We start from the raw sequence: 14,178 nt of genomic DNA on the forward strand, positions 1-14,178 counted from the left end.
ACTGCAAAATGCATGCAAATTGTTTGCCATTTGCGAATTTGGAATTGGAATTAATTGGAAATTTTCGAGTTCTAATTACCCCAAGCCAGGTGGGGCTGGGGCTGGCGATGGGCGGCGGTGTTAACCGAGAAAAGGCGTGACCGAGGGTGGTAAAACCAATGCGGTTAACCGAATTAACTGACCCAAAAGGTGGCACCAAAAGATGTCAGATAACGACAGCCATCGACAGACCTAAGCCTGGGAGCATTTTTCATCGTAAGGTATCCGTAATTTTATGGAATTTGTTGTCAATTGTCAAATTGTCAGACGAAAATGAGAAATTCAAGTGGGACTTATCATTCTATAAGAAACGACAACATTTTTGTAGTATTCTGGCAAATCATATAAGCATAGAGTTTTCCGAGCTCATGGAATTTCAGTTTGTTTTAAAGATAGGAGACCGTACACATCTCATTCCAGTAACTTAACTTGACTACAGCACAAACATTTTTCGGCATTACAAAAAATATTTTTAAACAAATTAACGAGCATTTATTCGGCAGTTTTCCTACTTTGTTTTCATTATCGAAAAAGCCACAAATCCGTTTCGCATCAATCATGGTTTCGAATTTGGTGATTCTGGCCACAACAATGCTACATGTGGGGCTTCAGGCCAGTGTATTCGTGGGCATGGATTACGTCCTGGTGCCTGGGACCTTCTTCGCTGGCTGGATAGTGTACTGCGGCCTACTGTACTTCCTTCAGGACTTGGAGCTTCTGCCGAAGCACTACAAGCGCCGCATGGGCTGGCTTTCCAGCTTCGTTATCGAGGTGTTGCTAAGTATTTTCATCATGGAGGTTCTGGCTCTGTTCTTTTGGTCCAGAATTGTGGCCAATATCTACATGTGCATAAAGACCGCGATGTGCTACTACGGCGGAGAGGCTGAGCAGTACTACCTTCAGCACGAGACGATTATTGTGGGAACTTTGATCACATCGATAGCTGCCGGCTTCTCGCTGAGTGCAACTTGGGCCACGGATCCCTGGGAGTCCCATGACGAGCAGAAGGAGACTGAAGGCAAGACACTCCAACAGATAGCGGACGAACTTCAAGAGCACATGGATAACGAAAAGCTAAAAAAGCAGCTGGAGAAGGACTTGCAATCGGCCGATGCTGATTCATTGTCCCCCAAAGCCTAGAATTACTTGTTACTGTTCCTGTCTTCTATCCATACTCTGCCCCGCTCTGGTGTCAAGTCCATCAATACGATTTACCGGGCACCCAGCACAAAACGAGCCCTTCAGAAAGTGCTTTCAATTAGATACAGGAGTGGACAACACAGAGGAGTGCTCAACCTGAACAACAACTCTTTGACCGCCTGGCGATGATCATTGCCTAGGCAGTCAGCCGGGACAGGACCAGACCAGACCAGACAAGCCAGGACCGGGACCGAGACCGGGACCAGGAGCAGGACCAGGACCCGCGCCCGGACCCGGTCCCGGACCCGGACAGAGGGCCGAAAGCAGAAGAAGAGGCGGCAACTTGACGCTGAAAATGTATTTATTCCAGCCAGATGGACTCAAAAAGCTCTAAAGACCGTTCCAAAGGATACAACGAAAGCGTGCCCGGGGGCGGCACTGGGGCGGGGCCAGTTGTATGATGGACTGCAGTAAAATTTCTATGAAAATTGACTTGGCATTTCTAGGGTTGGCATTGAGGGTTAGCCGGGCGGAAGGACCTGCCAGCGCCTGGATGCGCGTCAATTGACAAATTGTCGGCCTTCTCCTATGGGGTGGGGTCTCCCCTGTGCTCTCACCAATGGGTGGTGGCGGTCGCTCGGTTCGGTGCTCGTCTGCGGTCTGCTTATTCTGCTTTCTGTTCCCCGATTGTTGCCGCCGTTGCGGTGGGTGAGCCTCCCGTTCCCGTTCCAGAGGCTGGACGCAAAAAGTCATCAGAACTTTTGTCTAATTTGATTTCGTTTCACTTGAAGACCAATTTTCGTTGGTTATTATTATTCATACAATTTCTGCAATATGATTTGTGGTTGCGCTGTATGGAGCGTAGGCAGGCAGGACGATTAGGCGCTGTGGTCACTGAGGAGCAAAGATTCCATTACGTATACGTAATGTAGTCGGCAAGGAGCACAGACCGCATTACGTAGACGCAATGTGGCCACTGAGTAGTGAACAAAAAGAATCTGCACGCAGTGTGGAATTATGAATTTTCATCCACCTTCTCCAACTGCCAGCGTGTGCGTGTGCGTGTGCGTGCGCGTGTGAGTGTGCGTGTGTGTTTCTGTGAGTACATGCCTAAGCAAACAATGGCCGAGCAGAGCTTTTGTTTATTTTTCCTTGGCTCTTCCACAGATACACACACACAACACACACACCACACAGATATATTCACCCACTCAAGCACATTGTGGTGCGTGGCTGCTTTGTGTTTCCCGTTGCCTTGTTTCTCTGTTACCCTGTTTCCCCTCGACTTGTCTTGAGGAACAGTCCCATGCCATGCCAAGCCTTGACGGGCCTGTTGTTGGTCTGCTCCTATTCAGTTACGGCCCATTTGCTGTGTATTTTTAGGAACATTGCTCCAAAAATATTTTAAAGACAACCCACAACCAAGAGGATAGAATGATTGAAGAGGGGTGGGTGCGAGTGGATGCTGGAAGGAGAAAACTTTCCGAGACATTAGCAATGAACAAAGGATCCCCCCCACTCCACTCACAGCTGGCTGTGGAGTGGGACAATAATTGGACACCCAATTCTATGGATAAACACACCGATTTTTAGATGGTACAGGAATCGTACGAAAGAATGGAATTTTCCCTTCGTTTTTCTCTTTTTTTTTGGTATGTGACAGTCGAGACTAATAATCGATCATTTTTTATCGTAACTTTTCCATCCTTTCCGATTATTCGTTGACTGTCGTCACTCCAATCTTGATCTGTTCGAATTTCTGTGCTGCCTCTGCCTTTTGTCCGTCAATCTGTGTGTCTCAAACTCTTCCTTCACTTTTCTTAATTTTTTCATCAAGATGTCCGTCAGTCGGACTCTCTGTTTGTGCTGTCGGTCCGTCAGTCCATCTCTTCATTTGTCCGCTCGCCTTTCTGTTTGTCTTCTCGTCTGTCTATAAAGAACAAGAGTTGCCGGCCGGGCTTTCTGTCCTTCGGGCCAATCGCACGGGCCACAGCTGAGGACAGCCGAGGACAATGACGAAGTGGAGGCTAATTAGCATCGTCAACATGGGCCACCTTAAGGCTTGGCCCCGTCCCCCTTCCCCCGTTCTGCTCTGTTTTTGTGCCGCTCCCCTTTGGTTTTCTCGACCCTTTTGCAACCTGATGCACGCGCCTCACGCTGCTGCTGCTGCTGCTGTCCTAACGAATGGGAAAGCCTAATGATGATACGACACCCCTACAGCCTCTACAGCCACTACAGCCCCTCATCATGTCCCCCGCTCTCTTCAGTCCATGCAAAATACCAACAATAAAAATGTCATTTTTGCGTGTTGGAGAGGCCAGAAGGAAAACATTTTCACCAAATCGCAGAAATTACAAAGGAAACCAGACAGCAAGAAAGAGCGAAAAGTGGAAAAAAATGGTAAAGAGAAAGTGTTTTTATCATAAATCACGAAACCACTCACTGGCCACGCCCCCTCTTTTTGAAAGGAGAGGGGCAGTACAAGCAGTGGTAGTGGGGAGTGGGAATGGGAATGGGAGTGGGCTAATTAATTAATTAGCAGCGTCTCATCATCACCATCATCGTCATTCCATCCGCCTCCCCATCTCGTGACATTCTCGTGAGTGCTTGCTGCATGAATAAATTGGCTAAAAGCGAATTGTCAGCGCAAAACATGGCGAACAATTAGCGAATGGAACTTGCATTTAGACCGCTATCACCAGCCCCCGATCGACGGCACGCACGCACCGGAATCCGGTTGCCCCAGCCCTAGCCCCAGTCTCAGTCGCCCACGAGATTTATGCGGACCGTGCACGATACTGATACTCCCCACTCATGACCGCGAGGGAGTCAAAGAGAGGAATGTCGTGCCTGGTGGCGACCAATTAGCCTTAGAAACAGCCTACCCCAAGCCGAACACGACGCCATAAAGAACACCTACTGGGGCAGTTAACCCTTAATGCTTATGCTAATAATCATTCTAGTACACATTAGGTACTATTCAAAATCCAAACACCCCTCCAATAACAATTAGCACAAAATTCTTTCAAATATCGAGCAAGCGCCTTCTGAGTAGTACAATTATTCGATTGGCAGCCATCGGTGGATGAGTCCATAGTTCATTTTTCTCTTCCTTCAGTTTTTTTCTTTCTGTTGTCAAGGGCTCTGAATGGTATCTCAATTGATTTTTATTCCTCCATCCACAGCAAAATTAATTGCACTTTTTAATTTAGAGATAGACAGACAGACAGTAAGGACATCTTGATATCTTCTGCTCGTTCGATATTCTGTATGTATTGTATTCTAAAGTTCATGTATAGGTAGGTACTCGTACAAACAGTGTTTTTTGCTAAATTGCTTTTAAAGAAATAACTTCTTTTCAAATATAAAGCTGCCAAGCTTTTCAAGTGTACATTATATTCGTCCTTCAGACTGGAATCCGTCTGAAGTGCAAGCCGTGTCATGCCGCAGTCTCAGTTCCAATAAACCAGTAAATGCCATTGCTCGACCAGACCAAAGACTGGCCAGCAGCCCTCTTGCCCGGCTGCTCTGACATTCATCTTAAGCTCTGCTTCATTTCGCACTTTATTTGAAATTTCAATTGGACTTCTCTTAGCCTCAATCTCCAAGGCAAATAATCTCTCAAAAACTTCGATTGCATATACGTTTAGCCCCCACCAAAAAAAAAAAACAAAAACAGCACCTAAAGAAGGAGAAGGACCTTGAGCAGCAATCCAGAAGAGCCGCAAAATTGCATTTAAACAAATTTGACTGGCAGTCTGGGCAGGTTTTTTGTTTGGCCCAAACTTGTTGGCAATTTTCTGAACATTTTCTCCCGTTCTCTTATTTTTTGTTGGGGATTTTTATTATGTTTTATGTTCGTATTCTGCTCTTCTGCTGTTGATATTGCTGTTGATGTTGGGCATTGTTTGGCGGCTGTACGAGAATTTTAAGTACATAAAATTTTTATGATTTTTCAACAAGTGTTTGTGTGTGTGCGTGAAATGAGGGCAAAGTAGGGTGGTGCGGTGCGGTGCGGTGTGGGTGAAAGTCTGTATTTGATTGTTTGCTTGCCGCATACATAGATAGGAGTACTCGCACACAGACACACACACACATTCGGGGGCTCTGTCTTTATTGCCGCTGTTAATCTGCAAAAATTTGTAACATTTTCCAATTACCAAATCGTCTGAATGTTTCACAATGAGCCCAGAACAATGAGTGTTTGTTGTGTGGTTGTGCAATGGCGTATCTGTGTTTATGTATGGACAGACGGGAGTGGGGCAAACCCCACCAGTCGACCAGTTCCTGTTACTCTCATTGCGCTTCCGTCACTTATAAGACCCATTTCAGATTCAGCTCAATTATTTGACTGTTTTCTTCTGCTCATCTTTATGCCCAACCCATCGCAACTACTAGCCTTAAAGCCTGTAGAAAACTGAACAGTAGACCTCCCTCATTTCGTTCTGGACACCCAATCCAAATCATTTCAGAACAAGTGCATCCACTCTGCTTAAAATAACTCTTCTCGAAATGAATCGAAACAAAAAATACGCAATTTCTCTGTCTTTACGCGGTATTTTCTTCGCACCTTCGCATCCCTGGCATAACCAGCCTTCGAGCAGGACATTGTGGACACGGGACAGTCGACGACGCATAAAAGGAATGGACAGCAGTGTATACTGGATCGTGGGATGCTTTTCCTTGGTGCTCGCATAATTCCAATGCCTGGCCAATTGTCACTGGGGAGGCACAGGCACAGGCACCGCACACGGTCTGGAGCGGAGTGCAGTCAAGTGGATTGGAGCCGAGAATGTTTCTGACTTTTATGCCTGTCGCTTGTCAACGCCTTTTTCTCGGTGGCCTCGGAGGCCTGGTAGCTGGTGACTGCTGGCCGGTCCATTCCCACCGATACCTCTTCTCGCCGTGGTCAGAATCTTGACCTGTGCATGGACTTCAGGTTGGGCAGTGAACAGTGGACTTGTCAGTGGACACGCACACATAGTGACATTGACTTTCATTCCAAACAGAAATATCCACAGGCACAGGGACAGCCATCGGCGCAGATTCAGATGGAGATTGGAATTGGTAGACTGGAGCACATTTTTCGACTGGGCTTCTTGCTTCATTCGAACCATTTCCAAGGCACCTGGTACCTGGGTACCAAGGCACCGTTGACGTTGTTCAATTTTCAAAAGCCAGCTACGAACAGCCGCTACTTAATTGGAAATTTCTCAGGTTTCCCACTATTGTTGCAGAAAAACAGGAAACAACAAAAAAAAACGGCTTGGATTGGCATCTCTCCTTGAAGACTGTTTTGGATTTGACTTTCCTTTATTGCATTCTGTCTCTCATTTCATTTTTCTCTCTCTCTCTCTCTCTCTCTAGTGATGAATTTCATTTATGAAAAGTGAAAGGATAGTTCTTGGGCTGTTACCAAAACTCAGTTGCACACATCCTGGGCTTTTTGTCATTTTCCATTGCCTAATGCACTTTCTGTTTTACTATTCCATTCCGATGTTCCTGCTGACTAGCGATCTCCCGACAACAGGTGGCGACAGCGGGACATCCAACTCTGGGACCAATCGATCTGTGGGGCAGCTGTTGGAAAGTTTTTCAATTTGAATTCAATTTGAAGCTTGAAGTTGGCAAAGACATTTTCTTCACTGGGATACTCCTGCCGTTTGCTGCCTCTTTCACAGTCCCTCCATGTGGCTCTAACTCTGACTCTGACTGTTTCTGTGACGTTCTCTGTCTCCTTCTTTTCGGTTTTCTCCCTCTCTTTCTTTGTGTTGTGGTTTCATATTTATTTGGCTCTGTTGAAATGCAAATAAATGCAAACATTTACTTACGAAAAACAAAAGAAAGTGAATGTCAGAGTATGGGTCTCCCTCTTTTCGTTTCTCTCATGCACATACATACATATGCACACACACACACCCACACATAATGATAATTATGCAAATGTAATGGCATAATGTTGGCATGATTCCCTTTAGAAAGTTGCGTGTGGTGTGGTGTGTGTCGCCGCTCTGCCTTGATTTTATGTAAACAAAATGACGGACGCCTTGAGGTTTATGATACCTGCTGCTGCCGCTGCCAAAAGAAAGACAGTAAGAGAAAATGGGCAAAACCAAGCAAGGAGCGGAGCAGGAGAGCAGCAGGACCAGGCCGGGAATGAGCAGCGCAAATCTCTCGGCTCGCGGCCAAATGCGCATAACTCGTTTGAGAGGAGCATCCTCATCCTCATCCTCATGCTTATTCTCATCGTCAGCCATATTCCTATTCCCATCCTGCTCTGCTCGTTAGCAGCCCCGAAAAAAAAAAGAAAAAGGAAGAGGAAAAACCACCAGAAAAAAGAACGAAAACCCTGTTTACCATTTTCTGTATTTAAATACACTTTCAGAGGGTAAAATGAGTTTGATCGGGAGTTTGCAACCCAGACATATTACCTATTACCATCATTTGATAGACATATATGTTTCAATATATATTCTCGCTTCCGGTGCGAGATGTTCCGATTTCAACTGCCGGTCGAGTTTTCTGTTTCTCATTTCTCTTTTTTGATCCTTAAGATGTCCAGAAGGTGCTTGCATATAACACACAAACAATAATCATAATTTTTTGTGTGTGTAAAGTCAACACGATCCTCATACTCGTAGACGTGTAGCGGACTTGAAAGCATCCGAAGGGATGGCACGGCAAGGGTATTCACATTTTCGCCCTAAGCCCGGCCTTCGGCTCCTATTTTTCCTCTGTTACTTTTTTTTCTATTTTTACTTTGGCTGAGCCGAAGGTGGAAGGAAGCTGGCAGGATGAGCACGGGCTCTGGAGTGATATCCGTGCGGCTGAGTCGACTTAGTTTGATGTCTTACAAAACTAACAAACTGAGAAATGCTGCAAATGAGCTTTGGACCAACCGAATTGTGGCGACACCTATGAAACCCATTTGTTTCTAGAACAAAAAAAAAAAAAAAAAACACAACAAAAATAAAGCATCCAAATAAGGGGAAACCTTTTAAGCAAAGAAAACTGGGTTACCCACTAAAGTGCAGCCAGCTGAGTCATGTGTGAAGAGAGATAGAGAGTGGGGAGGGTGAGAGTGGTGTGTGTAGAGTGCAGAAAGCTGTTTGTATATCCCCTTCCGCATCCGCTCGCAAACACTCTTTGCGCATCCTTTTTAGATGTGTTTTAAAAGATTCAGCTGTGAGTGAGTCCCCATGGGTGCCAAAATAGTGGACACACACAGATAGATGCAGCGCCAGGGTGACCGCGAGGCGGGAGTGGGAGGGGGAGACTGGTGGCGCAACCGAGTGACAAACCAGAGCGGGTTGGGGGTTGGATGCGGAGAGACAACCACAGATAAACTGCAACCAAAAGCAGCAGGGAGGAAGAGCGAAGCCAGAGGCAGGAGCCCCAAGCCGGGAGCCGGGAGCCGGGAGCCAGGAGCCAGGAGCCAGCAGCCGGGAGAAGTGTGAAGCAAATGTGAAACAATTCCGCTAATTGCAAAAAATGCGATGCCAACGAGTGGACACAGGGGGGTACACAGAGAGAGAGAGAGCGAGAGAGCGAGAGAGCCACGGAGAGAGACCTCAAGTGGGTGTTGGATGTGGGGTGCTGGCTGCTGGGTGGTGGGCGGCGGGCGGTGGGTGGCAGGCCGCACAGCATGCAGAAGCGTTGGTCATTAAAAGGCGTTGCACTGCACACAGAACTATGCAACACTTCGAGACCACCAACTGCAGCCCCCCGCCATGGGAAAATCTAGCTCAACTTAACTTGATTTTACTCTAGTTCAGAGTTTTCTTGCCACTGAATGTTTCACGTGCCGCAAGCTCAGATTTTTCTTGTTCTTGGACTTGCACTTTAATTAATTTAATTTGGTCTTGCTTTGCTTTTACCGACTGCTTGGAGAGGATCGGAGAGGATGGCAGGAGATGGCAAAGGCAGAGCTGCTGAAGGGTGTGCCACTGCCACTGCCACTGGCCCTAAGGATCCTCCCGCTTCGAGTGTTGCATTTTTCGTCAGCTTTTCATTAAATGCCGAGCGTATGCTACACTTTTATTACTTGGGTGTGGACACCAGCCACCACCAATACGCTGCCAGATCTAGAGACGGGGGGGGGGGGGGGGGGGGGGTGTAGTTGCTTTGCTTATTGGTCTCCGCTGCCCAGCGAATGGGCGTGGCATCTAAGCAAAAAAAAAAAAAAACCACAACGAAAAAAGGGAAAAAAGGAAGGCACCAAATTGTTGTTGACAGTTTGATTGAGTTTGCGTTGTGTCAGCGTTTTTCCTCGATTTTCCTCGTTGCTTCTCGCCTTTTCGCGCTTTCCCTACGACTCTCACTCTTGCTGGAGACTAACTGGGAGGATTGTGGTCTGTCGACTGTTGCATAGAAGCAGGGAAATGCCAGGAACACACGCACCAAATTGCACCAGTATATGAGGGGGCGAGAGGGTCACACTCTCCTTCTCTCACTCTCTCTGATTTGCTGGAATTATGGTAAAAACGCTGCTCGATTGTCGGGCAGAACATAAACCGCAGGACATGGGTCCTCAAGGCGCCAAGGACCAAAGACCAATTGTGCACCATTTTCTCCAGCGGTCAAATGACACTGACCAGCATCTGCAGTCCCCCGAACCCCAAACAGTAGAACGGACGTGAACAGAGGCCGCCCCATGAAAGAAAGAGCCAGAAAACCAAGGAAGCCCAAGGACAGGAGTAGAGAGGAAAGAGAAGTCAAATGAAGTTAGTGCCAGGAGGATGCGGACTGCCGTTGGAACTGCCACTGCGACTAGAAATAGGAGCCACTGTGCATTTGCCTGGGCCCTGGACTAACAAGGATAATTGCAAAAGGAAGTAATAATAAACTCAATGATATCGATGCCCAGCTCACACATACACACACAGAGTCACACCACCCACAAACACACACACATTAAAAGAGAGCGAGAGAGAGAGAGAGAGAGCAGAGCAGAGGAAAGAGGAAAAAACGAAACCAACGCAAAACGGCATGTCCTGGCCCGTGTCCTGCGTCCTGTGGAACGTTTGCGCCCAGCGAGCAATCAGCGTAAAGTGCGCGCCGCTTTGTAACTGAAACGATAACGGTAGAAGGGGATGACGGTAGAACGGTGGAACGGTAGAACGGGAAAAACTGCAAGAGCCACAAAAAGGGAAAACGAAAGAACGAAAGAAAAAACCCAGCAGGAAAAGTGAACAAAACCGAACAGAAATATGGGTAACGGAAGGAGCACAGCACGGAACGAACAGGAGCAGAAACAGAAGCTGGAGATAGAGGAGGAGAAGGAGAAGGAGAAGGAAAAGGAGGAAGAGCAGAAGCAGAAGCAACACCAAGGCGCCCAGACAACGGCGGAAGAGTGAAAATATAATAAAATGTCGTTTATTGAGGGCACTCCAACTCGAACAGCCAGCGAATGCGAATGCGATTGCTACTCATTCCACCTCGAGAATCCGCCACCCAATTCCCATATCTATAATCCTGCATTTCCTGTCATTTCGCAGGTCATCCTCTGGGGAAACCTCGAGACCAAAGCCCATGGCGAAGCCCGGCGAAAAACATACCAGGACGCACACTGTGAGAATGGGAGAAAGCGAGGTAGAAGTGCAGCTTTGGCTGAATTTGACGAGAGGCCCGAGAGCAGATCATAAATATTCGCTTTTATGCGGCCATTTTGCCGTTTCATTGTTCATTTTCCGACATTAATGGCCGCGGCAAAATGACTCGAATCGTCCATTACATTGATAATTAATAAAGGATAATGCCCCTCCCACACCCCCTCCCTGGCACTTCCACCCAACTCTAGTTAATATCTTCTGATTGATTCCCATTTTCATTTGCATTGGGGTAACATTTGAGAAGCGGGGGGGAAATATATAGGATTGAAAAGGGATTGAAGTACATGAAATCTAGGATCCTCCTTGCCCAGGAACAGAATACTTAACAAAAGAATTAATTAACATATGTACATAGACACAAGCCATGAATGTGCATGTTTAAAATCATAGAAGCTCTATAATAATCTCTACTTATGTCTAGGTATACTTAAATCTATACGGCCCAAGTTTCAGTAGAGATAATAATCGAAGCATTGAGCTACTGAGGTACCATCTGTGCACTGCCACACGCGAATCAGAGAATAGCGTTAATTAAAGATTTGGATACCTACTGAAACTTAATTATCAGAGATTGCGAAGTATAGATCTTTATACTTCAAAGATTGTAATTAGTGGAAGTTGGCAATTTCGTTAAAACATTGCCAATAATGGCAATCCAGAGGAAAATAACAAAAAAGAAATGTGGAATCAAACTCGTGTTTAAATCCCTTTTAAAGCAATCGATTCCAGATTCCATTCTTCCATCCCAGTCCACAGCCATCCTTTATTCTGACTGCAATTTGAGTTTGTTTTTTAATCGATGACCAACAGTGCGTATGCGTGTTTTTAATTGCAATTTCTCATACGCAGCGTGTGACAAGTCAACAGGATGTTCAATTAGATGTATTGCCCAGGGGAGAGCGTTAAGCGTGCCTGAAGACCTACCCAATTGCCATTTGTTGCTCCTTGCCTCCCCTCCCATGCCGTCCACTCTCACACATGGCACACTCAGCAGCACACATACAAACACATGGACATCCCATCCCGTATGGCTACTTCCTTGGCTTTCTTGCCAAACGCTTTCATGCACATTTATCGTGATTAGCTATTAATTGATAATAATTAACTTAAGCACAAGCCACAGATGTTTTACCCCCTGATGAACAACAACATCAACCGAAGCAACATTTCTCCCTCCGTCTTCATATTCTTTATTCTCGTACGAGTATATGTCCATATGTATGTACATATATAGGACGAGTATATACTCGTGCGAGTACATATTGAAGTATTTGTGTGTCTGGAAAAGACTTGCTTTTTGCCTTTCGGTTCGGGATATCTGAAACTGACGTTTTTTCTGTTTGATTTGGCATCCTGTGCCTATAACTTCGAGTACTTCGATTGCTTCGATTTGTCGGCTGTTTGCTTGTCGGACAGTCATAATGGGACGAGGGATGGGATCATTTAATTCGTTGCCATCAAATCGGCAATTGGCAAATAATTAAGGCTCTCATCATGTCAGCTGCCATCCCCCATTCGCTGGGCATTGTTTTATCATCGGCTTTTCAGTATGGGAAAAATCTTCAACAATACTTACATGCGGGCTTTGGGATTATTACTCAAACTCTGATCGGAGCAGAGTGTGCTCGATTCTTCTCTCCTCTGGTTCTCTGGCCATCAATTCCATGCAGTTTCACTACCGATTCTCCTGTCGGCCTTTCGTTTGTTTTTGTTTTTTTTTTTTTTTACACACACACAAACACGCAAAACACTTACTTATTTTGTCTATTGACAACGCAAAAAAAAGTTGTAAAAAAAATCAAAGAAAATGTTTTTGGCCGACGGATTTGCTTGATAAAAGAACTTGAACTATGATCCTATGCTATTTATTGCTATCTTTTGTTTTGTTTGTTTTTGTTTTTTGTCCTATTTGTTAACTTTATTTTTGCAGCTTGTTGATTGAGTTGGTTACCATTAATGAGATAGAGATGGCACTATAGACAGCGATAGAGACGAGTGACAGAGTGACAGAGATAGAGAGAGAGGAAGGGAGACTGCGAGAGGCGCGAACTCAAGAAAACACAAATTTTCTAAACACAAATTTCTAGCACGAAATGTTTTCCAATTCTCTGATGTATTTTTCGCAATTTTTTTGTTTGTTTTTTTTTTTTTTGTTTTGGTTCTTTTTTTGTGGGTTTTTTTGTATATATTTTGAATGGTTTTTTTTTTTTGGATTTTTTTTAGATTTTTTTAGATATTTGTTTGTTCAACCAGAGTCTGGGGTGATTTATTTCGATTTAGTTCGAGTGGAGTTGCATTGAGTGGAGCGGAGTTGAGTTGAATTGAATTGAACTGAGTGGATGGCTGTTGAAGCTGCTGCGAGATCCGTGCGGCACGTGCGAACACGTTCAGATTTCATAACCAACTGTCGAGCCACGGCAGAGCTGGCAGAGCCGACAGCAGCCGATAGCCAGGCCAGAACCGAGGACGAGTCCATGAGTCGGGACCAGTGCGAAGCCGCACGAACCGCAAACGACGACAACGACAACGACTACAATGACGAGGACGAGGGCGAGGACGAGTAGGAGTTCTTGGGCATTCGAAAGGCTTTCGAAGTTTACTCTTTGGAGACGACACGGCTAATGGCAGCGGGTCCTGCCAGACACTCGGGCGCTGGGTCCTGGGACCCTGGTCTTGGTCTGGTCTGATGCTGATGCTGGTGCTAGTGCTGGTCCTTGTTCTGGCATGCTACCGGCAGCCAGCATCCACAGCGACTCTCTTAAGCCAGCTCACCATGCTCTCTTAGCTCGAAACGGATTCAAGAGACGGTGTCGGTGTTTCTGTCGGTGTGCGCTTGTGTGTGTGTGGGTGGATGTATGTGTGTACGAGTATTACACTTTTATAACAGCAAGAAAAGTTAAATTCCGCATTTAAGCCATGCCATGCCCCGACGATGCTGTTGCTGTTGCTGTTGCTCAAGTGTTGCACATTACGGAGCTGAAGCCAGGCATAAAACTTTCACCATTAGCCGCGTTAATGTGACGCCCGCGCCAAATTCGTCAGCTGGCCAGTGGTGCAAGGACATCAAAGCCACAGAAGCACAGAGCCACAGAGGGACCAGGGGACAAAGAGACAGTGGAAGCACAGACAGGGACAAGGACACCCAAAGTGGAGACTTAGCGAAAGTTTTATCGACACTTTCGGCCACATCGTGATGTAAGTAGCTGTCCAAGGATATAAGGATATGAGCACAGCTCGCGATGAGATTAAACTGGAGGTGAAAGACGATAAGCAGCCGCTTCCATCAACAGTCGATGATCTCGAGGATCTACCCACTCCTCCACTAATGCCTCGGATTTGCATGGTCCAGGTGCTGGGGGAGTCCCAAAGTACAGTAGACTACACAGAG

At 46.1% G+C, this 14,178-nt stretch overlaps 2 protein-coding genes across 6 annotated transcripts in view; one reads left to right on the forward strand and one right to left on the reverse strand.

The window, feature by feature from the left end:
* The window catches only part of Dop2R (dopamine D2-like receptor), a 55,323-nt gene extending 42,110 nt beyond the window's left edge, over positions 1-13,213 (reverse strand). For all 5 annotated transcript variants that reach the window (XM_015186339.2, XM_015186340.2, XM_015186341.2 and 2 more), the window contains exon 1: positions 12,367-13,213. The gene's annotated coding sequence lies outside the window, so the exon portion shown is untranslated. The remainder of the gene's footprint in view (positions 1-12,366) is intronic.
* LOC4815016 (uncharacterized) lies at positions 412-1,334 on the forward strand. Its single transcript, XM_001354914.3, has one exon. The coding sequence runs from the start codon at positions 598-600 to the stop codon at positions 1,177-1,179; it is 582 nt and encodes a 193-aa protein (XP_001354950.2). The 5' UTR covers positions 412-597; the 3' UTR covers positions 1,180-1,334.
* Positions 13,214-14,178: the final 965 nt, after the last annotated feature.

Source organism: Drosophila pseudoobscura, chromosome X (genome assembly GCF_009870125.1).
Source record: "Drosophila pseudoobscura strain MV-25-SWS-2005 chromosome X, UCI_Dpse_MV25, whole genome shotgun sequence".
NCBI lineage: Eukaryota > Metazoa > Arthropoda > Insecta > Diptera > Drosophilidae > Drosophila > Drosophila pseudoobscura.

Excerpts from the sequence above, each read along its gene's own strand:
- LOC4815016 (XM_001354914.3), top strand. The coding sequence starts at position 598 with ATGGTTTCGAATTTGGTGATTCTGGCCACAACAATGCTACATGTGGGG.